This window comes from Pseudoliparis swirei, chromosome 1 (assembly GCF_029220125.1).
Source record: "Pseudoliparis swirei isolate HS2019 ecotype Mariana Trench chromosome 1, NWPU_hadal_v1, whole genome shotgun sequence".
In the NCBI taxonomy this organism is placed as follows: Eukaryota; Metazoa; Chordata; class Actinopteri; order Perciformes; family Liparidae; genus Pseudoliparis; species Pseudoliparis swirei.
This window is the reverse complement of record NC_079388.1, coordinates 9,116,532-9,143,240: the sequence shown is the minus strand read 5'-3', so window position 1 is coordinate 9,143,240 and position 26,709 is coordinate 9,116,532. Positions and strand designations below refer to the sequence as shown.

The window sequence follows — 26,709 nt, the reverse complement described above, 5'->3', positions numbered from 1 at the left end:
TCGATTACAAATGTGTAAAGGATTCATTTCTAACCATTTTTAAAGGCCTGCGTATAACAGATATTCAATACAAAAGTTTTTCATGGATCTCATTTGGAAGAACATCTATTCCCTGAATCAACTACATTGCATTTAAAGTGCATGTGCCCCCTCCCAACTTCAGGAGTAACCAAAGGTGAGTCAGTGTTCCACTAAATCACCACGAATTACAACACAGTGAGGAATGTGAATGAATCTGAATGACAAGACATGAATCACCCATCAACAAACCACATGGGTTTCCTGTTGGCAAGGCAACGGCTGACCAGATATATACGACACACACGGTGTTCCTGGCTAGAACTGTTTATGCCTCTTGTGCGGCCGACAAGCTCAACCAATCGAGCGTCTACAAGGACATGGACTCCTGTGGGCCCATGATGGGCAGACGCTTTATATTTAGCATTATAGGGAAGATATCAAGTAGAAGCAGCCAACATATATAAATATAAACATGTTTAGGAGAAAAATACAACTCTTTAGATAATCTAGTTATCTGACTGTTGTATTAATTGATTCATCTCGGAAGTAGACTTTTAAAGTCAATGACAGAAAGACATCAATCATTTGAGTTTTGTTAGTTGAGAATAATTTGACTTGGCATGTGTGTGTGATAGGAGTTGATTTGAACCATTATTTTTGAAAAATAAATTAGTTGCGTAACTTTGACTCAAAATAGGGTCTAAACAGTCTTTCCACTTATTTCACTCGCATCTCATCCCAAAGCAGCAATTTGCTCGTCTCTGCTGTCGCCTTCGCTTGAGTTTCTCTCACCAGAGACTTCTCATTACCGCCACATTGCAACGGGCGGGTTAGACTCAGTGGGATGTAATCATCTAAACACTCCCAAATTGTCATTTATCTGGTCTACCCGCCCTCGGGCTCTAGATTCTCCTCATATATATATATATAAAGATATATATATATATATATACACATATATAAATATAAATAAAGATATATTTGTATATATATATATATATCTTTATTTATTTCTCTCTGTATATATTATATTTCTTTGTCTATCAATTGACCTCCATGAATTGCTAAAGTAAATAAACTTCGACGAGGGGCTTTAAACAACATCTTGATCAGATCAAACTAGTCTCGGTATTGTCGAAATTTGTAATAATTATTGTGTGACTAAAGTGCACCTTGTACCTAGTGGACTTAAATGTCTCCAGATGCTGAACAAAGACACAGTGGCCTAAATGAAGTTTGTACTGATCCGACCCAGCTTGAGCCCGAACACGTACAACGGCAACCGAACATACGCTGAATTGTGCAAAAAATAAGAAAAGCGGACATGTAGTATTAAAGGTTAGGACATTTCTGAAGAGCGAGCTGGCATCCCAAAAGAATAAAAAGTCTCTGCATAACTCTGTCCTTGGTGAGATATAATATTAAAAATATCTGCTGAGGAAGAAATGTAATCAATAAGAGGTTATTGTGGCAAAGAAAGGTGTTGTATTGTCCTCATAACAAGAGAGAGCAAAGCAAGGATCCCTCATAGCAACAAGTGAAGATAACACATGTAATGTCATTGCAGCAGTGGGTTAGGGTTTGTATGGAATCACAAACACAACGTGTTCATGTCATGAAATATGCACCTTCACATTTAGTTTGCTTCTTCCTGTGAATTAAGGACTAGTAATCTGTGACGGGTCTCGAGAAACAATCAGAGCACGGTTTATTTGCTTAGAAAGTGTAATAAAAGCCCTGCGTCTTATTTTGAAGCCCAAACATCTTTAAGATAAATAAACAAACAAACACTCTAACTATACTGTATAATACACACTCAGCTGTCACAACAAAGGGGCGTGTTCATAGGCTGGTGCTGGTGTTAGTCAGAACCTCAGAGAGTGTTTGGGTGTAAAAGTTGAAAAGAAGATTGATTAGTTAGATTCAGCCGGTAACTTTTCTTCCTCCAAACACCCTGGTCCTCTGTTCGGAGGAACCTATGATTAAATAGACTTGGCCTTTAAGGTGTGGTTGATGTTAGTGGCGGTGTTAAACTTTCTGGCTTTATTTCAGTTTGATTTGATTTGAGCTCCGAGATGTTGATATGTGGCTGAGTGAACTGCCCTCCACACCTTCTCATTCTCCCCCTAGCTTGGTCACCCTCTTCTCTCCACTTTATTACGCTTCCCTTCAATAGCTTGTCTTTCCTTTTCACTTTCCTTTCTGTCTGTATCCCCATCCCTTCTGTCCCCATCTTCTTCTTTTTTCTCTGCCCTGAAATATGTTTAAATCGTGCATTGATTCTGAGCAGAAACTCACTAAGATGGCTCTGTCAGCCTGTAATTGTGTGCGCGGTGTGTGTGTGTGCGTGTGAGAGAAAATATGTGTAGGTGACTTTCTTTGTGAACATCTGGATCAATACTTGCATCCACAATACTATTTCACGCAATCATCAGTTCTCTCTCAGTCTGTCTTCAGCCACAACTTTCTCTCACTACCACTCTTCTCTCTCTCTCTCCTCCTCTCTCTCTTTCCCACCCTAACTTACTGATAGAGATTGCAATGCCACTGAAAAACCCAGTGAGCATGTATATGCATGTTTTTCGTTGGCAGTGAATGGCTGTGGAGCCTCAGGCTCTTAAAGGTCTTTCTCTGCAGCTGCAGGCTACACATGCAGTACTCAGACCTCTGCATGTGCAAGCGGAAAAAAGAAGACATTTTACTGTTTTGCATCATTTGAAAATCAAAAAAAGTGGAAAAAGACAGGTTGATCCCTTTTGAAGAAAGCTGCTCCAGGAAGGAAAGTCAGTCAAAATAATAGTAGTATTCTGGAATGGAACATAACCGCAGATTGTATGGATCAAAGTCTGTTTACCAGTCATGGCGAGGACTACTACATATGTAAAGTTGTAGAAAGCCGTTTGAGGCTCCATGGAATCTAATTGCAACAGTTGGGGAAAACTGAAAAGTAAAAATGTAAAATCTTTGCTTGAGGCCAGCGGCTCGGGGCTATATTTGTCGTAACTAATAAAACACACCTTAATCTCTGATTTAAATGTCGCCGGGCAAGTAGCGTTGTGCGTAATTTGCAAGGCAGCCGGTTTGGAAAAGGACCTGTCATTCTGAAAGATGACAAATCTGTGAATGTCAATGTAGCGGAGTTGCTTCTAGTTGTGTCTGTCTGAATAGTGCCTGTGAGCATCTTGGATATATGATTTATTAAATAGCTTGTTGCTGAAAATGAGTGCATTCAGACATCGGGTACGTGGGTAATTGGGTGTCAAAAGAAAGAGAATCACAGGTGCTTGAATCCATGCACAAGCAATACTTTATCATCTCAAGGAATAGCTTCGTATCGTCACAGTCAGCCAGTAACAAGAACATTTAGTCATGGGCTCCAACTGGAATATGACACACCATCAAGTTTAACATTCAGTCACCTGTTTTAGAAAATGTAGCAACAGGTGATTTGTTTTTGAGTCAACCCTGTGAAGAAAACACTTTTATGTGGAATCACACATACAGATATAAATTAAAACAAATATTAGTATTACATTGATGTTTTCTAATCTCCCTCTCTTACCTGTAGTGTCTAAAAATCTCTTCTTCCACTTCCGTGATGAAGTGACACTTTGTACAAGAGTACTCCCTCTCTCCTCCTCGCCCCCCTTCCTTGTCTCCCCCAACCTCTTCCTCGGCCTTGACGTGTGGCGGTGCCCCCTTCAGGTTAATCAGGGTGTGGCAGCTTTTGTAGTGCTGGAGCAACACGTCGATGTCGGTGGTGGCGAACGCACACTGGTCACACAAGTGGGTGACGCCTGGTTAAGAAAAGAAGAACGGGAAGAATCAGGAAGGAGAAAAACAAAAAGGATCATGTTACATAAAGAAAAAGAACATCATCTGACTTAACATAGCAGATGAGGTATACAGGACTGTCTCAGAAAATTAGAATATTGTGATAAAGTTCTTTATTTTCTGTAATGCAATTAAAAAAACAAAAATGTCATGCATTCTGGATTCATTACAAATCAACTGAAATATTGCAAGCCTTTTATTCTTTTAATATTGCTGATTATGGCTTACAGCTTAAGAAAACTCAAATATCCTATCTCTAAATATTAGAATATCATGAAAAAGTATACTAGTAGGGTATTAAACAAATCACTTGAATCGTCTAATTAACTCGAAACACCTGGAAACACATTTTCAAATGTTTGATTTTGTTTTGCTGTTATAAATCTTTTTTTTTACTTGGTCTGAGGAAATATTCAAATTTTATGAGATAGGATTTTAGAGTTTTCTTAAGCTGTAAGCCATAATCAGCAATATTAAAAGAATAAAAGGCTTGCAATATTTCAGTTGATTTGTAATGAATCCAGAATGCATGACATTTTTGTTTTTTTAATTGCATTACAGAAAATAAAGAACTTTATCACAATATTCTAATTTTCTGAGACAGTCCTGTATATATATATATAACTTTGAATACCTTGTGTGACGACAGGATGCGCAGGGTTAGAGGCGAGGAAAGTTGATCCCGAAATCACACCGGGGTCACTTCTAAGATGAGGAGGGGTGGCAGGTTTGGATCCGGCGGTGTCCTGCTGCTGCTTGGTGGACGGAGGGAACTTGGAGCAGCATTTCGGGCAGCTGGGCTTCCGACACGCAAAGGGGTGAGACACCTGGGTGGAGGAATCAGACGGAGCTCAGGGAGGAGCGGCGCGGCTCTTTGCATGCATTACTCATCACTCTGCACACCGGGGAGAATCGAGACTTCAATAATTTGTTTTCTTCTGTTGTGATGCGATCGTGTCTTGTGTCAGGTGACATCGGAATGAATGTGGATCATTAACCGAACGATGCCAACCCCCGATGTTGGATGTTAACCATCCTTTTTTTGTTGTTGTTGCATTCTTAACAGCTGCAATGGCACCGTTTGGCAGCTGGCACAAAGGAGGGTGGGGGGGGGGAGGTGTGTGTGTGTGTGTGTGTGTGTGTGTGTGTGTGTGGGCGGTTTGGAGGAAGCGAGGGAATTTTAACTAGGCTGGAAAATTGGAACAATTAAATTTCCACTAGTTCACATATTACATTTTTATTTATTGGTGCTCGCAAAAAAAGGCGCAATTCTCCTTCTAATTGCCAAGCAAACACCGAGCAAATAAACATGTGAATATTATATTAATCTCACCTCCCCCAGGTGCTTCAGCGGCTGACAGAGGCCCTGCGGACAATACATGCAGTGCTGGATGCAGCATCTGTGGATGGAGTGGTTGTGCTGGTAGTGCAGCAGCAGAGGTGCCACCACGATCACGTCTGCACTGTGGGCCATCGAGTAGCGGAAATCACACAACTGACAGTTATAACTGGTCACCACTGCTTCTGAATCGCTGCTGTTGGGGTCTCCTAGGGGCAGAAAACAAAGAGCAAAGGTCTGTTAAAAAAAAAAACGCATCAAGCACCAGAAGTGATCAAGAAGCAGTGTTGAAGTATTTGTACCAGCAGATAAGTCAAAGTCAGCAGTGTCAGAGTCGGAGGAGCATCACAGTACGAGAGGAAGTACAACACATTACACTCCTATTTAAAGTTGCTCCTCTTGATCTTGTGCAGCCACCATCCACTAATCAGCATGTAAAGAAAAGCACAACCACGCGTGACCACAGGCTCTCCTACCTTGGCTGGTGCTGGATGGGTTGGTTGAGAGGTCTTTGCGGCTTTTGGACGACGCGTGGCCTCTCTCTCCACCCTCTCGTCTCCCCCCTCTCTCCCTCTCTCTGTCCATCCCCCCGAGAGTAGAGTTGCCGGGGCTCATCGTACCTCCCGTGGTCATTCTGTGTCTTTGTTCGTAGTGCTCTAAAAGCTTCGCCGAGCCCCCTGACCACTCGCAGCTCCAGCTACAGAATTTACACCAATAATATGTCTGCACGGCATCTCGGCCGGGCCCGCCCGCCCAGCCTGACGGGTCCGAAGACGCCCGGACCGGGACGGCGTAGCCGACCAAAGAGTCGTCTTCCGCTCTCACCGAGACTCTCTCCACCCCGTCTAGCATCTGACTCCCCCGCTTCCCCTGGTTGTCGTGCATTGCCAGGTTGTTGGTGGCCAGCAGGGGCGTGGTTGACGGACTTTTTACTTTATTTGGATGCGAGGTCATGAAGTGTTGTTCGAGTTCTAAGGAGTTGCTGCCCATGTAGGTGAAGTTGCAGAATTTGCAGCGAAAGTACTTGGTATTGCCCTGGCAATCAGAGGTCTTCCGGCCAATCCCGATCAGCGTGGCACCCAGCGTCACCTGTTGACGAGCAGAAAGAGAGGGATCGGTGACAACAGATTTAAAAATCAATCTCTGCACATCATACATGTACATATCAGAACTACGATTCACATTTGAAAGGTCGTTCGTGAATTTAAGGAAACATGACTCTGCAACAGCACGATCACCACCGAGGAATACCTTCACTAAAATAAGAAATGTAGTAACAGAGTTTTGTTCTGATTTTTATTTTTTTATTGTGCACTACAGGGATCAGTGATGAAATAAAAATGTCATTAAATTGTCATTTTTTATTTCTATGCAGCAGATATAAAATTCATGCTTCAGTTTACGACGAACATAATCCATAATTTTCTGTAACTAACTATTAAAGGTTGCTCAAACTTGAACTAGCTGACCAATAACATCCATCAGGCTCCACTGTGGTATGCGATGGGGCCGCGATTATGTTCTAGCGAGCAACCGGACACGCGTCTGCTTTGCGTTAGCTCCGCTCCTCGTCTGCCGGAGATGTGCTGCTCGTGCTATTGGTGAGCAGTCGGTCACTGACATGCATTAGACTTATGGATTTGTCTCTTATGAATCTGTGGTTTGGTGCGGACTGCTGGCAGCCTTGTAATGGAGGTTTGGCGAGAAAAAAATGCAAATGGTAAGCAGCATGTTTAGAGAGCAAAGAGATATGGTTTCTAAAAGGGCATTGAGCTGGAAAATTAAGATTAATTTCAATCGTGAATATCAAATTATTGTATGTATTTTGTATTTTAACTCTTAAACATGGTTGTAAACTCCCAATAAATCTTCAAGTCATTAATTAATTCTTGCATCCAGGTGCTACTTCTGTACTTTTGGGAGAACAATTCTGTGAAAATTGCTTTGTTTTCCCTTTTTTTGCAATTAAATCTTGGTCAATAAACCACTTACGGTTAACGAAAATACCTAACAGCTATCGACTGAGCAAAACATTTATACGGGCTACAAAAAGAGAGCGTAAAGTAATATAAAAATGTGAGATGGTACATTTCAGCTTTGTAGAAGGGAATGACTTCAGAAAGCTAAATGAGAGCTATTACTGTGTGTGATCTCACGAAAACAATCATCCAATCATCACGTCCGACAGACCCTGTCCGGGCAATTAGAGACGAGCCAAACATCAAGTCATTACGGCGAGCAGAATCGGCAGAAAGACACAAAGAGGAGGGGGGAAGGGAGGGGGGAAGAGAGAGAGAGAGGAGAGAGGGCGAGGACAAGTGGGACAGGTTGATGGGAAAGTGTGAAAGTTGAGGAAGAGAGGTGGAGAAGAACGAGGCCAAAGGCGGATAAAAAGCAAATTGAGGAGAGAGAAGAAGAAAAAAAAGGGAAAAAGTGAGCAAAGAAAAAAGGCAGAGCTGAGTTGAAGGTGAAGAAAAGATGAAGGTAAATGATGAGAGGGACAACTGGAGAACGAAGCTCGAAAAAGAAGGTTAAATGTGTCTGACAGCTGTTTCATTACCCCGCCTATAGTCGATGATGACTACTGGTTTTAAAGCCTTTTCTCGCTGTCTCTTTCACTCCCTTCTCTCCTTTCCTCCTCCATCTCTCTTGCTCTTTCCTACTCTCCTCTGTCCCTTTCCTCCCAGAGTCGTTTTTTTCCCTAATGTCATTGGTTGACAGGGCATCTCGCCTCAGCAAATGACAACATGGAACTTTCCAAACGTGGGCGGGAGAGAGAGAAAGCGAAGCAAAGAGGGATGGAGAGAATAGAGACCCCTTTCATTCGTTTTTTTTTATACATTCAGTTTTTCTCCATAATGACGACTTAAACCCACTGGATTTTCTATTTCTGACTCTCTCTGTGTGTGTGTGTGTGTCTGTCCATTACGTGACTGACGGCAATTACAAACTCCTGGTTTAAGTGAAATGAAACTCCTTGACAAGTCCTCGTACACACACACACACACACACAAATATACGAAAAAACCCACACGTTTATTAGATCATCTTGTTTAAACCTTTCGGACAAAACCCTACTGTTCACACATCGGTCTTAAACCCTGACCCAATTGAGTAGTCCGAGTGCAGAAGAATGACCATTAATTAAATGAAAACAACTGTAGGTTACGCAGGACCCCGTGATATCCCCGTAGCAGGTTTACTTCACACACACACGTCTTCGGCCTGGTTTTCTACACGCTTCCCCAGATGAGGCCGTTGGCTCGGCGCTCGCTGTTAAGAGGCGCAGGCCGGCGAGAGGATCGCCGATGCGTCACCTCGCAGGGTCAACATCTGACCTGTTGGGGAGCTCCAGCCAATCAGAGCGCAAGACACCGTGTTGAGGAGAAACTCTTTTTATAAAAAAGGATAGAATGATTTTTTGTTATAACTGCATTGGATCACATTCTTTGATAATGCGATCAATCAATGTTGTGTCACATCTAATCACTTAATATTCATTCTATTGTGAATATATTACTCGTGAAATTTGAAACTTCCGCCACACGATGGGACAACGTTCTTAACCCTTGTGTTGCCTTCGGGTCAATTTGACCCGATTCAATGTTTCACCCTCCTGTCGCCTTCGGGTCAATATGACCCGATTCAATGTTTCACCCTCCTGTTACCTTTATATTTACTAACATATTTTACCCTTGAGGTCAATATGACCCCAGCTATTAAAATCTCCAGAAAATTATTAGAATTAATATTGTTTTACAAGTTTAAGTGTGAGGTACTTTATGTTTGTTTGTTGACTCCGGAAAGAACACCGACATTAAACATTGAATCGGGTCAAAATGACCCGAAGGCAACACAAGGGTTAAATCATGAAACTAATTCAGAAATAATCCAGGGAAAGATAAATAAAATAGATTTTGTAAGAGAAATTACAACTTTTAGTATATCTCCTGAAAAGACCTAATTTAGAAACAAAAAATGTTTTCCTCAGTATTCACGGTCCATGTAGTTATTTGGATAATTATTTGTTTTTAGCATATTTACGATTGAGAGACAGGACTTTTAAGGAACACACTACTAAAAAACATCAATCATATGGGTTTATTCCTGATAATTACCCTGTGAGATATGGACAAAACATATCACAGCAGTCATAAAACGTAAAATGTCAACTCTGAAGGTAAACGTATTCATTAAATTTAATGAGGTCAAAATTGCTTTTACTAAGTCTACAATTTGGAGATTAATTTTCCTGGAGAATACTTCAATGTCTCCTACTGACCGTTTAATTCACAAATGATGGCCTGATGAAGGTCTTCTGACAGACACTCATTCCAAACTGATGATAAATATTCAATCATTAAAGCCTGTGTGCATATATATATTGCATATATTACAATACACACAAAAAGACACAGCCTCTGAAGTGACTGTCAAAGATCAAAGCTACAATAAAACAGTTATTAAAAGTAACTTTGAAGATTTGCATGAGTTTACACAAAGCAATAGATAATGTGTGTGCATGCTGAGAAATGGCAGTTTCAAGCAAATACAGCAGAAATATAAAGTGTGAGGCTTTATCATCTCCTATAATGAAACTGTTAAACGTTAAGCAGAACCCTGGCTGGCTTTATACCCCCCACAGTCTACAGCTGTTGATTTCACTGATTAGTATCGCTTCAATAAAACCAAATCATCGAAGACCCACATTGATTGTCTAATTTGTTGATTTACAGACAGGTGCGAATTACGTCAGACATTTGAATGTGGCATGATGGAATATAATTACAGTAATTGAGGTCAAAATGTGATAATCGTTCAGGATATGGATGGTGCATATCTCGAAGGAATTATTAATTGGACCGAAAGGCAAAACTCATGTCTTCATCCTGCAAAATAGCTCCCATCGGATACTAAACTTCAATTTGTTTGCAATTCGAGCGATATGAAGCGATACCAAATATTGATTTATAAACCATGATTTACAAACCTATGATGCCTGCAGGTCACCTGTATGAGCAGAGGCAATGCCTGGACGTGGCACATGAAGCAGAGTGTGTGTCCTTGTGCGTGCAGCCAGTTGTCTGTGTCTATTACATTCTATAACATGTCCCACAATGCCTCACTGTCTAAATCACACACACACATTGTTACTAACTAGTTGCAGATTGTTTGACCCAATACATTACTCAGTTAAGTTATGGGTCTGGATTTATAGATGTAATGCTTATCATGAAAAGTTAACTCAATCAATGTTTCTTAGTGGTATTCATTAATCAATGTGTATTAGTGGTATTCATGACTTCAAGTCTACATATGCTAGTTATTAAGCAGAAATAAAGTTTAATACAACTTTTTTCAGAAAATGCTGGAAATATGACTGCTATCCAGTTGGTGTAAGCGTTGAGTTTGTGTCTCGTTTTGACAGAGTCCCCAAATATGATAAAATATGAAGAATATGATTGCAAACATTTGACAAGTCATGTCTGTGTATTAATAACTGCCATAATAACTGCCATATTTTCAGAATGTTCTCAGAAAAGAAGACCCTTTGTTTGTAATTATGGAAGCAGATGCAACGATGTAAAACAGATGTATTAACGTCTGCATCGCATCTGAAGATCTCTAATGAATTCCTTAGAACCATTTAAAGTTTCAGAGCTTGTTGCCTGACCGGTTTGATATATTTAAGGTAGCCCTGAGACCAGTGTGGTGACATCGAGGTGGCACAACATCTTTGGAACTTTATTAAATGGTTTTATTAAAACCATGAACTCCAATGACCAGGTGAGTTGTGTTTGCTCACAGGAAGTAGTTTTCCAAATCTGAGAACATCGACAGACAAAAACGTCCAAGGGGATCACGTTGGTCAAGTCGTGAACAGGATTGTGAACCTGAGCTCAGGGCCGTCAAACCAAAGCTTTCCTCCGCCTTCGTTTCTTCTGTTGACCGCTTCACCTTCTCTCTCACGTGTCCAATGCTGTCCGCACCAACATAACCACTGTGTGGCTGCATTTGTGGCTTCTGTGTTCTTTTATGTGTGTTTATTTTATTTTCATTAACTTTTATATTTGTACTCGTCATCGTGAAAGTGGCATTATTGCCGCTTCTTTGAGTGAGCAGGTTTTGTTGCCCATTTCTTTGAAAGCGCACTGTGCACATGCTGTAAATGGTGTGTATTCCCAACACAAAGCGAGTCCTCCTCACCGCGCGTGTTTCTGTCGTTCTGGCGCGCTCACCTGTACGTCATACGTGCCGTTCATCATCACGGTCCTGTGCTGCTGAATGTCTGGTCTCGTCTTCCCCGACTCTTTGGCTTGGCTCCGCTGCCCCTGTGCCGCCTGGACATCTGGGGTGCAGGGGCACAAGAACAGGGTCAGACCGCACAGATAAACAAAGACCGCCGGAGGGACGACAATCTCAGGACATGTCCGACTTCTGGGAAGAAGGAAAACGTTGTTGTTGTTACGAGAAACAGGTGGACCCCCGAGTATACTGAACGACCTCGACGCGACGCCGGAGTTGTAACGCTCCGCGTCGTTTTCCATTCGCGTCTTTTGGACCCGACGAGGATCCCCACAAGTGGACCGCGGTCGGAGGGGAGCAGCACTTACCTCGGGGGGTGTTTTGGGGAGCCATGTTGTGGAGGGCCAGGATGTGCGTGTCGAGCGCAGCATCCTGCCGCGTGCGGTTGTGCAGGCCCAGGTGATACTTCCTAAAGTGCTTCACCAGGTCGGCGGGGTCGTTGCCATAGTAACCGTAGCCACACACGTTGCACTTGAAGTCCTGGAGTTTGGGAGAGGGGCTGGAAGAAAGCGGAGGGGTGTCCGTTGTCGACTCCTCCCCTCCTTCCTGTCTGGGGGGGAGGTGGGGGGCGGAGAGGAGGGGAGCCGTGAGGTGGTCTGCCCCCCCCCTGCCTCTTTCCCTCCTCTCTCCTTCCTCGATCCCCTTCTCCCCGTCCTCGGCCTCCGACTGGCTCTCGAGTCTGTCAGTCAACGCCGCTCCCCCTTGGCTGGCTCCGCCCCCTCTCCCGCTCCTCCCCCGTCGCTCCTCGTTGCTGTCGCGCTCGCCGCCGGACGAGGGAGAGACGGACGAGGACACGCACTCGCTCTCTCCCTCCTCCTCTTCCTGCTCCTCGTCTCCCCTGATCCGGTCGGAGGACTCCGGTTCGGAGGGTCGGTTTATGCGTTCGGCCTCTGCTCCTACTCTCCCCTCCTCCTCTCCCTCCTCTTCTTCCTCTGCCGCAGGCCTCCTCCCCTCTTCTTCCTCCTCCTCCTCCTCACCTCCCACACTCCGGATAGGGGGATTCTTCTTCCTCACCATCTCTGAAAATGTGAAAGCGACAGCGACAGAAGGAGTTATTTGTTTTTTCATTGTTATTTGTTGTTTCATTGTTGAGATGTTTTGGTGCCAGAAGCATGTCGACTGTACATTGTTTACGCACACATGAAAGAACTGGGAGTTGAGCATATCAAGCAGGTTTTCATAATCCCTTGAAATGAAGACACTAAGAGATACAAGGTGTCTACGCGCACACACACACACACACACACACACACACAATTCTGACAATGATGTATGTGTACAGAATAGCTTTGATTCAATTTACAATTGTCTTTGAATGCTGGAAATCTGTGACGATCCTCAACCGCAGACCTCGTCAAAGTAAAACAGCCCCAGCAAATCAGAAACATGTCAGCTGTGAGAGATCTTTCAGGGGTGTGTGTGTCGGGATGTTAGTTGCATCCTTAACCCTTGTGTTGCCTTCGGGTCAATTTGACCCGATTCAATGTTTCACCCTCCTGTCGCCTTCGGGTCAATATGACCCGATTCAATGTTTAACCCTCCTGTTACCTTTATATTTACTAACATATTTTACCCGTGAGGTCAATATGACCCCAGCTATTAAAATCTCCAGAAAATTATTAGAATTAATATTGTTTTCCAAGTTTAAGTGTGAGGTACTTTATGTTTGTATGTTGACTCCCGAAAGAACACCGACATTAAACATTGAATCAGGTCAAATTGACCCGAAGGCGACAGGAGGGTTAAATATTGAATCGGGTCAAAATGACCCGAAGGCAACACAAGGGTTAAGTGCAACTTTTTTTTTTCTTCCCCCCCCCCCCCTGTTAAACCAGGGAGTGCAACTTTTTTTTTTTTTATCATGATTGAAACCATCCGTGAGAATCTTCAACGCAAGGGCCACATCAAAACCCAAACCATATCAGAGAGACTCAGAGGGCGGGGTGGTAGAGAGAGAGAGGGATAAAGATATATATATATATATATAGAAAGAGAGAGAGAGAAAGAGAATGGCCAACAGACAACCACATCAAACCACACGTATCAGAAAGATGGATGAGGGAGGCGGCAGACTGCAATTCATCCCCTCCAGCTCTGCACATTTCACTTTCTTTCTTGCATCTCTTTCTGCTCGCCTTTTATTCGTTTTCGGGGGCAACTTAAATCCTCCCTTTTCTCATCTCTCACCGGCTATCTGTGTCACATCCTGTCCCTCTTTTATTCCTTTCTATTCGTTATCTTCTGCTTTTCTTTATCATTTCAAATCCCATTCGGGTTAAACCCCCTTTGGCTTCATAAACCTCTCACCGTCATTATAATCAATGTGAAATAACTTCAACAACAACAAAAAAGTAATTTGTTTTATTCTCTACTGCCCTCTTTCAGAGGCAATAATAATTGCTCTAATAATTTGAGTAATTTGATCTTTAAATGTTTCTCTCAGTTCCTGCCTTGTCCCTCTCTCTCTCTCGCCCCCCTCCCCACACCACCCTGCCTTATAATCACTATACAAAGCCATCAAATAACCAACCATGTGTTTTATGTTAAAACATAATGTTTCTTTTGTTTGAAAAGAGAACAATTGTGGTCGCTCTGTTCACAACAGTCATGACTGAGGGATGTGTTTTCTGAGCATGTGTGTGTGTGTGTGTGCGTGCGCGTGTACGAGCAAGTTTATTTGTGGTCGTTCAGTTCCTATTCATATATAAACATAGTCAACCCATTGACCCGTACACTATGTGTGTGTATGTGTGAGTGGTAGTTAATACAGTCAAAGACAAAAGATGCCAACAGCTGATCACTTTTAGATCAATGCAATATGAAGGGCGCAGACACAGAGCGTGTGTGTGTGTGTGTGTGAGTGTGAGTGTGTGTGTGTGAGATTAATGCCTTTGTGAAGATGTGTGTGGATTGGAAGCGAGATAGCGTGCGACCCTGTGACTAACTCTGTTAGCGTGAGAGATAAACACTAGTTGTTATTTACTGATAGCAAACTGAAAACAGTAAAAGCTGGAGAGAATCAGCACCCCCCCCCCACACACACACACACTCACACAAGCACACACACACACTTCTAAAGAAAGTACAAGGGAATGTAGAAACAGATAATCACATAACCACAAACAAACACATGGAGATGAACGTAAACAAATTAAAAATGGATTTTTTTTCAGCAACCCTGTAAGGAAATCTAGTGGATTCGGAAGAGAAGACACACAAAAACACACACACACACACACACACACACACAAAAAGGAGTCGAGAAATGACACAGGGAGGGCTGCTTTCTTTGTTGAATCCAATTTTCTCTCGATGGCCTTTCTAGTATTTTACCATTTCTTCTCTCCCTCTTTCTCTGCCATACAACTATTAAAATAAAGCAATTTATGTCTGAAAGGGCCCACGCCTAGACCAGCCCTGGCACTCACTGTGTGTGTGTCAGTGAGTGCAGGCAGCAGAGGAAAATCTCATCTGATGTTCACCACACCCAGTCAGAATTCATCATTCACACACACACACACACACACACACACACACACAGTGGAAAACTACAGATCGTTGTGGTAAAGCAATGAAGCTGAAATCCCGGCCAACAGTAAGAAGCACTGACTGACCTAACTGTGTTTCCATCTGCCCCCGAACGATTTCAGTGAGGACGTCAAAAGTTGATCAAAGCGACGAGAAGAACATTTTTGTTTGATTTTGGACACAGGTACGAAGCGTGGAATGAGTCATTTATTTACACTGGCATCACGTGCTAATTTGCATACTTCCGCCGCTCGCTGCTTCTACGAATCCAGCATGTGGGAAAGAAGAAGAGGAGTGTGTTACAAGGCTGGTATACCATATGTCTGTCGGTGTGTGTGTGTGTGTGTGGGGGGGGGGGTCGCAGTACAGCCTTTGTCTGCTTCAGGCTGTATACACAGACTGGAACCATTACGATCAACTACAATTAGGTACAACCCACCACAACATACCACATAACAACTCCTGCTACCAGCTACAATTAGCCCCGATACACCACAATGGCCCCGATGCCACAGAGAGGATGAATGTGACGCTTAATCATTTCCATCCAAAAAAACCCCCGCCCAAATCTCTCTTTCCCACAACCCAAAAAACCTCAACCCAAACTAATGGATTTTTTTTGGCCTGCCCCCCTGCCTGCCCTTCCCCTGCCAAAAACCTAAGGGGAACCCCCCCGGAATTCCAGTAAAGTATGACGTTAAATGGAGTTGCGAGAGCCAGGGACTGAAGCTAAAATAAAAACAGTCACCAGGAGAACCCCCAGTACCCGCCGGCTGACTCCAGGTTCAAAAGGGAATCCAGGGATACAGGGATGGCACCGACTGCCAGCTCAAAACTTAGGGAAATAGCCACTCCGCCATTGCACTTTCTTCCTGCCTTTTCCCAAATGGCAGAGACTCGGGGAAGCCCCCTGTTAGCGTCCTTGAGTGCATGTTGGTGTAGTGCGTGGAGCTTTAAACAAAGAGAAGAACTAAGCAGAATGAACCTTAAATGAGGCGTAGACCCAATGACTAGAAGCATCAAGGACGGCGAAACATGATCCCTGAATTACAATTGACTTTAACTTCATTCTAAGTGCAGTGGATGCCAAATTCTGACTAAGAGCCAACATCGTTGCAGAAGAAATTTAAATCTGACCCGGTTTTGCCGGGGAATGTCTTTGTTAAGAGCTTCAATAAGCTGACATGAAATACGCATTTAAAACCAGATAAACAATGACTGATGCTCACAGGACGTTTAACTGAGTAGAGTTGACATTAAGTCAGCCAGGAGCACTAATGTGTTGCTTATTAACTATCATAGCGTTAGTATGGCATCAAATGGAGTTAATCGCAGATTCATAGTCGATCTCGAAAGTTTCGTAAGATGCAGATAGCATGCTTATAGCATACACATCCGTGTTAAAATGCAAGACAACTGCCATTAATGTAATATAGGTATAGAACGGTCATGAATGACTTAGCTAGATCTTTTCAAGTGCACCAGTTTAACATCGCAATATCATGAAAAACGTCAATTCATTCTTTACATAATTAGCAGTGACCTGCATATTTGGAATCAAACTATGTATAGAATACAAGATCATTTACAGCTAGTCTAGACTTCATGTATTTTACTGACTCCAGGTATTAATTGTTAAGTCATCGACTTCCGTTAACCATAAAATGGAAAGTAGTCGACATTGAACATCAAACGATTATGCATCGGTTGAAATATGGATACACAACTGCAGACAACATGATTAAGTGAGAATCAGTAGATTCATCCTAAACTGACTCGAAAACTTAGAAACGACAATCTTCACTTGGCTGCATGAATAGAGAATGCAGAAGACACGAAAATGGACTCTAGCAGAATGCATGAGAGAGTCATTATAAATACCAAGTGAACCTGGTTGGCACTGTGTTGTCTGCTTTAAAGAACTTGCTTCAGACTTATGATGCTCATTCACATTGACAATAATTTTAATACATACTGTAACTACCAAACACTGACATAGGCTACCATTACTGAATACTTTTCAATTCACATTTCGGTAGGCATGCATCACAACTAAAGCATTTACTTCAAAGCCAATACGTAATAGCACAGTACCCATACAACAACGTAGAAGTAAACGTATGGACATCAACATGGTAAATAAAGAAGCATTAAATACAACAAAATAGTAACATATAAATTGACAACATTTGGTGTACACTAAGCTCGAGTTAGACTGTATTGCAACCATTGCATTGGTTACAACCGCTAAACTGTTAGTCACATACATAATCCAACGAGATGACATCTGCAATCATAGAGCTCATGTAGTTATTCTCGTGCTATACTATGTTCACTAACCAGGTAGCCATGAAAGCAGTAGCAATAACTGCATACGCAAACGCGCCATTCGTGCGAAGAACTTAAGTTACAGTCACAAACTTATAGCTTAGACTGCACAACGAACACTAGCATACATACTTCTCTGATACATTTACAGAATACTATAATCATACTTAAGGCAGTATGAGCTTCTATGGACAAGATGAATCACAGACAGTATCAAGTGAAATACAAAGTCTGATAATCAAACTTCTTAGATAATGCAAAATTCGCTAACTACCTGACATCTGCCCAATTACACTGCCTAGACATCAAGCTGTTTTCACCTTTAGCAATGCTATGGAGATACAAACTATCGCAAGCTGTGCATATTACAATTAGAACCAATTCATTTAAGCCTTCCTTCAATATCACAACCTTCGCATTACACTATGAGTCATAGAGCAATAAGGAACACTAAAAACTAAGAAACTCATCTTGAAGACTGCTAACTTGATCCTGATTAACCTTGCCAAGTCCGAAGAACAAGCTTCCTGCGTTAGAGTGTGCATGAATTAACTTCAGAATGACTTAAAACTACGAGTCTCAAATAACGTATATAAAACCTGATCTGGCTCTACTTAGATGCTTAGTTCATGTACACTGTACAAAGCTTGAGTCTGCAGCTCATGTCCTGCGATAACTGAAGCCATCAAACTCATAAGAGGTATGTAAGTGCTTTAGAATCACTGTCAGAACTCTATTAATTGCGCACCAGCATCTCGTATCTAAGTAGGCATTGCAGAAGTTAAAGCATAGACAGCTTGTGCTGCATGTAATCTCTAAGAGGTAGAGCTTACATAAGAACTATTCAGCTAAAGCTTACATCTGACTAAGTTCTCATGAATTTACTTAATCTGCAAACATGCTATTCGTTAGTACGCATTCAGTTGCTTTTAATGGACAATGTCCTTGTCTTGTCACATACAGTTCATTGAATAATCCAATTTAAATGCACGATCGATGAATCCATTGCATGAATTACTGCGAAACACTCAAATCCGAGATCTCTACTATCCTGCTACGCAAACTGTCACTCCGGAGGTCTGTTCTATAGCAGCATGACTGTAGCGCCTTTGAAGCACGTAAGCGCATCACATACATGTCCTACTGTACGTTGTTGGCGATGCATTACATGAACGTCGCAGATATACTAGTTGATCCATTAACATGTGAATTCAGCAAGAACATACATTTAATAGGCTGGTGCTTAAAGGCAGCTGATAGCAAACCACAGTTGAGCAGTGTTACGTGGGTACTGGATCACTGAGATTTTTGCCGCTGTTCAGCATGCCAGAGCACTAGCAACCGTCAGATGAGTACTCCGGACTGCCGTACTTAGATGTAATGCATTATTATGACCTTTACTGCTGCAGTGTGAACAAGCAGCATGTTAGACTAGTTAGCAGCTCCTCAATTACGTACTCTCCAAGTCAGAAATGGGAACTTGCCTGTATCTTTCTTTTAATTCAGTGCAGACTGTAAGTCAGTAGCCAAAACTTCTAGACATCGCGTGCATCTTTATTGCCGTGGCACTGTGTATGCTTGAGACCGAACACGTTAAGCTTGAATCATTTCCGAATGTCACAGTGACCTGGTCTGACTGCGTAACTGTGACATATTGGTGGGCTGCATGCAGTTAGGTCAATCGGAGCTCTGCTATAAAGCTCCATTGCTGATCGTCTGCCTTAGATCTCAATCCTATTTCGGATATCAGGGCGCCCTAAGGCCTGTGGACAGAGCTGTGCTGCAGCTGTGACTACCTGGCGCTTGGGCACACTTAATCTTAACCATGATAACAGAACTGAACCGATCTCTCAATAATACATTGGTGCTATCATGCCACAAGACTCCGACGATACTATGTTGTTGACCGTCAGATTCTGGATCACGCACAGCAAATGCTCATGGCTTGCTAGCAGGATGAGTCGCAGTGGTGATCGGACACGTAGTGAAACTACAAGGTAAGCAGGTCAGATCTTACTACCCAGAGGAATCCGATTTGTATATAACTCGCATTTATAAGTAATCAGCTACTGAGATACAAGATCGCTGTGCTTCAGTTGCCCTAGACAACATCTAGAAGTCTACATATACCACTCGATTGTCTAGGACATCAGCTCTCAATGACAGCTGTATATGAGTAGTTAGACGTTACAGTAATCATGCAACATATACCAGTAACCATCGTCGAGTACATGTCGCTGGTATCTGTATTTAACCGTACAATACAAGATTGACACATCAGCAATGAGAACAAGTGTTTTTCCCCTAAAAGGCAGACATCGTGTAACGTGCATGCTGATAGTCAGGGCAATGGTATGCGCCTGTAGCAACTATGAAGCGAATCAGTGCTGGCTCGCCTAGCAACAGTAATAAGTGTGCGAGGTTGTCGCCTTGACGTGTCAATTACTTCATTCATTGTAGCTCTCAGAAGCAACGAGGTACCGTGCACGGATATTTGAATATGACGGACATATAGACTTCGACGACTCAATCAGCAATCTGGGTGAAGTATTATAGGACATTGGGCAGAACTGAGGTAATACCGGCCTCGGATAGGTTACATGCATCAGACATGAGAGATGTATAGGACATCGACATTAGATCTCTGGCGCTCAATCACAGCCTGCACAGCAACATAATCGGAATCCCCTTATGCAAGAGCTGAACAGCTATCTGGTGCGTATAGAAAATGCACAGGGCAATGACACGCTAGTCTGCCCAGGATGGAGATCGTGTTCAATGCACATGTTCAACAGCAATTTTAGGTCAATCACGGACTGCGAAAAGTAACAGGACATGAATCAGAAAATAGATCTGATCAATTTCACTGGCCTCCGACATTGAAGGCAACTGTTGACTAAGCGGCATAGTGCTTCAGGACGGCGGGCTCAGCAGATAAGTGACTCCGTCCAGATCACACTCTGGAACGACAAGTCATGCGGACATCGGAGCAATGGTTATAACTGAGCCTTTCACATTGATCATGACTAGATCAGTGAAGCTGGGTCTAACTATGGAAGCACGACGTGCAGACAAGGTCAGTCAAGAGCTGGATACGAAGCTTACCGCACAACCAGCAGAGCGTGAAGACTGACGTCTACAGAACTCATGCTGGACATGCGTATAGGTGGACGAAAGGACATAGAATAACACACATGCACCTTACTGCATCACGCCTACACTCTTAGGTAAGCGTAAACGTCTCCAATTATCATACTAACCACAGCCGCATGAGTCTTGAAAACTCCATGATGCGGTAAGATGAACCGAGTGACAAGAATAGACATTTCAAACGTATGACCAACAAGCGATAAACACGACGTGCTCGCAAGGCAGCGACTATACAGTACTGTTGACTGAAGGATCTCGAATACCACAATAAACTGATATGACGTTTATCGGACCTGTAAAGAGTGCACGTCCAAAAGGACAGAGCGAATCGTGGAGGATGACAGCTGCTTCGAACGCGTAAGCCACACGTCGAATGACGCGCAGACAAATCGCAGACTCGAAGCCCGAGAAGAACAAGCAGAGGCAATAGACGGAGCTGCTGGACAGACAACTCAGTTGTACGCATAGTCCGATTGACGTAAGTGGCAGTGGGTATGCGGACATCGAGAACACCGTGACGCCAGACGTCAAAGTAATGTCGTTTAGACAGTTGCAGACTGCAGTCCCCATAGCGAGCGTACAAGTCACGACCTGCTGAAGGCAATCAGGAGTGCGACATCCACGCGCGTGATCCGCCAAAGATATGTGAAAGCAAACTGCGACACACGAGGAATCGTTTGCAGCGCAGCCCGTCGAGCGCTCCTGGATGTAGTCAGATTACAAGCCTTCTGCAACAGGCAATGGAACGACCGAGACCGACGCGACAAATGACTGACAAATCGGGTTGTGCCGAAGCGGTCATCACTGAGAATGTGTTGCACTATCTGCTCTGGAATTGACCCAGCAATAAACAACTCTGATTGGCTCTCACCTGGACGTCGCTCACGTTGCGTGAGAAGACATTTGCATAAAGTTACGCCTTTCTCAACTTTACCCATGAGCGCTTTTTAAAAGTCCGGAGGGCAGCGGGTGACAACAGGCCCCATATACCCATTTACAATGAGCCCCACACCCGTTTACAAGGAGTCCATATGTGCGAGAGAACGGCCCGAGGACGGAGCACAAAGGACGAGATGAGAGTGTGAGACGTGGCGGTGACGAAACGGACAGACTTTTCACACTCGACGAGGAAAGAGAGCAGCGGATGAAAAAGACTATCACACCAGAACACTGCCCCCCCCCCCCCCTCCCCTTCCTCTCTGCTGCTCTTCACTCTTTGATTCGCTCACCACTGTCATTTCTCCTGCTACCGTGAATGCGTGGGAGGAGGTAGAGGTGTGTGTGTGTGTGTGTGTGTGTGTGTGTGTGTGTGTGTGTGAGTGTGAGAGACCCGACAACTTCCTCTTAACTTCCTGTGATCAGAGCTTGGGGGTTGCTGGGGGACAACCAGGAAATTATACACACGCGCACACACACACACACGCACACGCACACACACACACACACGAATAAACTAATGCATTACAGTTTTAGTTCGTGAATGATTATGCATATAATATTCAGAGCCTTATTAAAGCAGCATTCAATCACCTATTTTTTTTAAACAGTTTGACAATTAAACAAGATTTTTTTAAACGGTCAAAATGTCGACATGTTATTTTGTTATTGTGGGTTATAGTGGTTATTTGCAAACAAACACACAATTAAAATGAAAGTAAATAAACAATTGCATGTTTATTTCAACATTTGCTTTCTAACGCGATGATTTACTTTCACCCAACACTCGCTTTTACTGGGCGGAGCCTGAACGCTTCTTAACGTCACTCAATACCAGCTCCATTAGCGTTAGCCCAGCTCACGTTGACTAGCTCTCCTCCTGCGAGTTTAAAACACAGATTTGTAGTTCACAATGCAGCATTATGAGGGATCAGCGACTACAAACCATTCATCTCAAATATCGGTGTACAATGATTCAAAAATGTACTTTTTACTTGCCCGACTGAAACACTGCATGAGGCACTCCGCTTGCCCGAACACAAGAGTTTACATGCGACAGGTAAGCGTTCATAACAAGTCCTGTGAAGTGCCTCTCCCTCTGTGTGTGTGTACTTACACTTATTAGACAATAGTTAAAGTACACACACACACACACACAATAAAAAGAGGAAGGAGGTGGCAGCACTGCCCAATATTTCACAATCAAAACTGAGATTCAATCACTTTAAAAGGCATACGTGTGTGTTTGTGCTTGTGTGTGTGTGTGTGTGTGTGTGTGTGTACAGAGGTACTTGAGTGTTACAGAGACCCAACTTGAATGTATTATTCCCCAATTTCATTACTTACTGGTGTTTTCACACAAACGTTTACATGGGGGCAGATGTGCCCAGCCTCACACACACACACACACACACACACACACACATGCATGTTCAGGACACTGAGACAGTTTAGAAAGCCTTCAGGCTCAGTCTGAGCTTTCATTTCCTCTATCCTGCATAACAAGCAACATATACACGCACATTGACGCACACAACACCAGCAGAGAGCGGATGGCTGTGAGACGGTTGGCCAGAGGGCCGACGGAGGCACTGTCGACCACGAGCTCGGAGGTAATTACTAAAAAGACAATAAGGTACTAAAACAAGCTCCAACAACACAGACTGAACAATATTATTTGGCCTCGGATTAAATTAATGAGAATAAATCACATCAGTAACTAAATAGAAATATTTTACAGCACAATTATTGCTAAAACAATAACCAGAGCAATGGAATGACAATCATGGATTGGAGATCACCAAAAGGCAGAATCAGCCTGTTTTCATTTGACAGCTTTTAAACCTGAAACGTTCCCTTTGAATGTCTGCAGCAGACACAGACGCTCAGACTGGGGCGACATCCTCAGGTAAAGTCTGAAAGCATTCAAATTCTTTAAAAAAGTGTCAGGCTTTTGTTTGAATGTGAGCCCATCCATCTCAACAGCAGGTTCTCTGTGAGGCGATACAAGTTATCTCCTAGTTAAAGCTGCTACTTTGTTGCCTGGTGGTGCAGTGATGGAGAAGGTTTGCCTGGGTACACACACACACACTCACACACACACACACACACACACACACCTTTCCTGTGCTAGGGGAAGTTGCAGGTCGTTGCGACATCAGTGTTTGAGATAACAGCTCCTTAACACACGTCTAGTGTCACACACACAACAAGGATTCAGTTGAAGACTTTATTTTAGGCAATGGAGTTTTTGTAAATAAACAGAACTTTCTAATTGTGTAAAAGAGCTGGCAGTGAACACATGCAACAAAGAGTTGCTTCTCTATGTTCGTGCATCACAGTGCTATCCACAAGTTGTATTGTTGTACGAGGAGTTGCATGTATGTGAAATGTAATGCAGGCATGAGGTGCAGAGAGATGTTGAATCAACCCATCGGACCAAGGAAGATGTCTCCCAAAGCACTGGGATCCAGAGGCTCAGTTCCATCCACATGTCTGACGTTACCGCTTGATTCCAGATGAGACATCTGATTGCAATAGAAATATCCTCAAGAATTGTGGGTAACGTCAGGTTACAGAAGAGGAAACACGACGTGTTGTAAAGTACCGCCTTCTCACTTGTGGAGCGGATTCACATTGTCAATGCAAAGAGAAGCGAAACATCAAAGGAACTACAAGATAGACTGACAGCATACACTACCGTTCAAAAGTTTGGGATCACTTAGAAATTACTTTATTTTTCAAAGAAAAGCACTGTTTTTTCAATAAAGATAACATTAATCAAAAATACACTATACATTGTTAATGTGGTAAATGACTATTCTAGGTGGAAACGTCTGGTTTCTAATGAAATATCTCCAGAGGTGTATAGAGGCCCATTTCCATCAACTATCACTCCAGTGTTCTAATGGTACATTGTGTTTGCTAATCGCCTTAGAAGACTAATGGATGATTAGAAAACCCGTGCAATTATGTTAGCACAGCTGAAAACAGTTATGCTGGTGATATAAGCTAAACAACTGGCCTTCCTTTGAGCTTGAGGTTTGTAGAACAAAATTAATACTTCAAATATTAATCATTATTTCTAACCTTGTCAATGTCTTGACTATATTTTATATTCATTTGATGAATAAAAGTGTGATTTTTCATGGAAGACACGAAATTGTCTGGGTGATCCCAAACTTTTGAACGGTAGTGTACATATAGCGTTTGACTGCTTATGAATAGGACGGTTGGAAAGCATACTAAAAAAATGAAAAACTAATTATTTCATGTATTTTATATATTACACATAATATATTATATCTGGCATATAAAGTGCCAATCACGCATATCAAGTCAAACTAAAATCACTGGGTTACGGCTGCCTCCATCAAATCACACACACTCACACACACTCACACACACACACACACACACACGGAGGCGACTGGGATGTACATCGACCTGATTGGATCAGATTCTTCAATCTCAACGTGATGAACTAAAATTGATCGCCTGTGATTATCCGTCCCGGGATGATTTTATGGAGGACGGAGGGGCAGAGGCTTTCGTAAGTGGGATGACGGTGGCGATTATTCGGGCAGTGTTGTCTTGACACGGGTCCCCTGACTGAAATATCGACAACACTTTATCGACCTTTCATAGTGCATTGTGGCGCAGGGCTCTGGCATCCCCTCTGCAATGCACTTTGGATAATAACTGAGGAGAAAGAGCCAGCGGCTGGCTGTAAACACCTGACGTGGACAGTCACAGTAGCTTTCTGACCATATTCTGACCCGAGGGCAGACACAGCATTACATCTGACTCGGCGTATTTCATCATGTACGACTGCTGCTGCCGACGCAGGCCTCGACAGTCGACAGCTGTGCCGTGAACCCATGCCGAGCCGTCTGTACGCTCCTCAAATATTCCTGTTCCTTTACTTAACCCGTCACATGTCGTACGAGCATTGTGAATGCGAGAAACAAAGCGACTGTCGTTGGCAAAAGCTCAAGAGATCTTGAAAAAACAAGAGGAAAAAAAACACAGATCATAGCACTTGGAGGATTAAGCCTTGGTTTCAAAAGACATTCTTGAGAGGCCTTCTTTGTGATATCCGAAAGGCGTTTGCTATTAGCATGCCAGGACGCAAAATAATGACACGGCCAAAGACAAGGCTTGAAAGACAACTCCGAACACACCGTGGCTTGCCTGTTGTGTCGGAGCTTATCAGCCTCTTTTCAGGGCGTGGCGAGGCGCAGTCATGCGTCCTCAACTAGATCTCAACTCCTTAAGTAGGTCAAGAGATTCAGGTGTGGATCAGTAACTAGAAGAATGGCACGTCAGATTTAGTTCTCACACCCATCTAACTGCTGGTGCACCCTTAAAAACATCCACACATCCACACACACACGCACAAATACAAGAATGGGCGCGCACAAACACACAGTGTACTGCTTAATCTAACTGTTACTACACCCTAAATCCTTTCATCTCCTATTTTATAGCCAGCCCCTCCCTCTGTCTTTACCTTCTTTTCATCTCTCTTCATTCATCTCCCTGATCTACGCCGGTGAAAAAATGCTGTCGAGACGGTCTTAAAGTTCAATTTTCACTGCAATTGACAGCGGAGAGTGTGTTCTGCATGTTCGAGGATGTTCCATCGCCCTGGGGCCAAATCAGAGGGAGTGTATTGTAAAATGACAAATATACAAAGGCTTCAATGGGGAATTAATCAGGAGGTACAACTCCTCCATCTATGTGCCTCTTGGCGGTCTCACTTGCTGTCAATCGCTACTCGCTATCTGTAAAGTTTGTATCTGCTCCATTATGCTCAAGTGAAAAAAAACACCCATGAAAAACTAAGAACTCTAGAAACCCTCGAAAAATCTGAATAGTTCATCCTCTGGGTTTGATTTACATAGAAAGTATCAGACCCTCTCACCTCTGACGTCTTATCCACTGAAAAGCCTCCGTGCCGCTCACATCTGAGCCAAACCTGTCAACAGCTTGACATACGGTTGCATGTTAAGCCACAAAGACACAGGACAGACGATAAACTCTCATTGTTGGCAGGGACATTATCTCTCAACCTGTCTAACCTGCAACGCCGCATGTTACAGATTTACACCGGCATATTCTGAACAAAGAATACAAAGCGCTGTAACCGTGGGAGAGAAAGAAGGGCGAATGGACAGAAACGGAGAGATAGCTCCGACTGAGCGTGATTAATATCACACGATGTGTCACTTTGTGTCAAGCAGCAACGTGTACCTCGATGAGCC

At 43.1% G+C, this 26,709-nt stretch overlaps 1 protein-coding gene across 2 annotated transcripts in view; it reads right to left on the bottom strand.

Annotated features, from left to right (window-relative positions):
• Positions 1 to 26,709, bottom strand: part of trps1 (trichorhinophalangeal syndrome I) — an 84,165-nt gene that overhangs the window by 43,593 nt on the left and 13,863 nt on the right. Inside the window, exons 2-7 of one of the 2 annotated variants that reach the window (XM_056416833.1) lie at positions 11,809 to 12,519; positions 11,434 to 11,543; positions 5,671 to 6,283; positions 5,189 to 5,403; positions 4,490 to 4,682; positions 3,584 to 3,818 (exon numbers count right to left, since the gene is read on the bottom strand). In XM_056416833.1, coding sequence (XP_056272808.1) covers positions 3,584 to 3,818; positions 4,490 to 4,682; positions 5,189 to 5,403; positions 5,671 to 6,283; positions 11,434 to 11,543; positions 11,809 to 12,519 — 2,077 coding nt within the window. Of the gene's footprint in view, positions 1 to 3,583; positions 3,819 to 4,489; positions 4,683 to 5,188; positions 5,404 to 5,670; positions 6,284 to 11,433; positions 12,520 to 26,709 lie in introns of those variants that run through there. The other variant, XM_056416841.1, reaches the window with a different exon arrangement.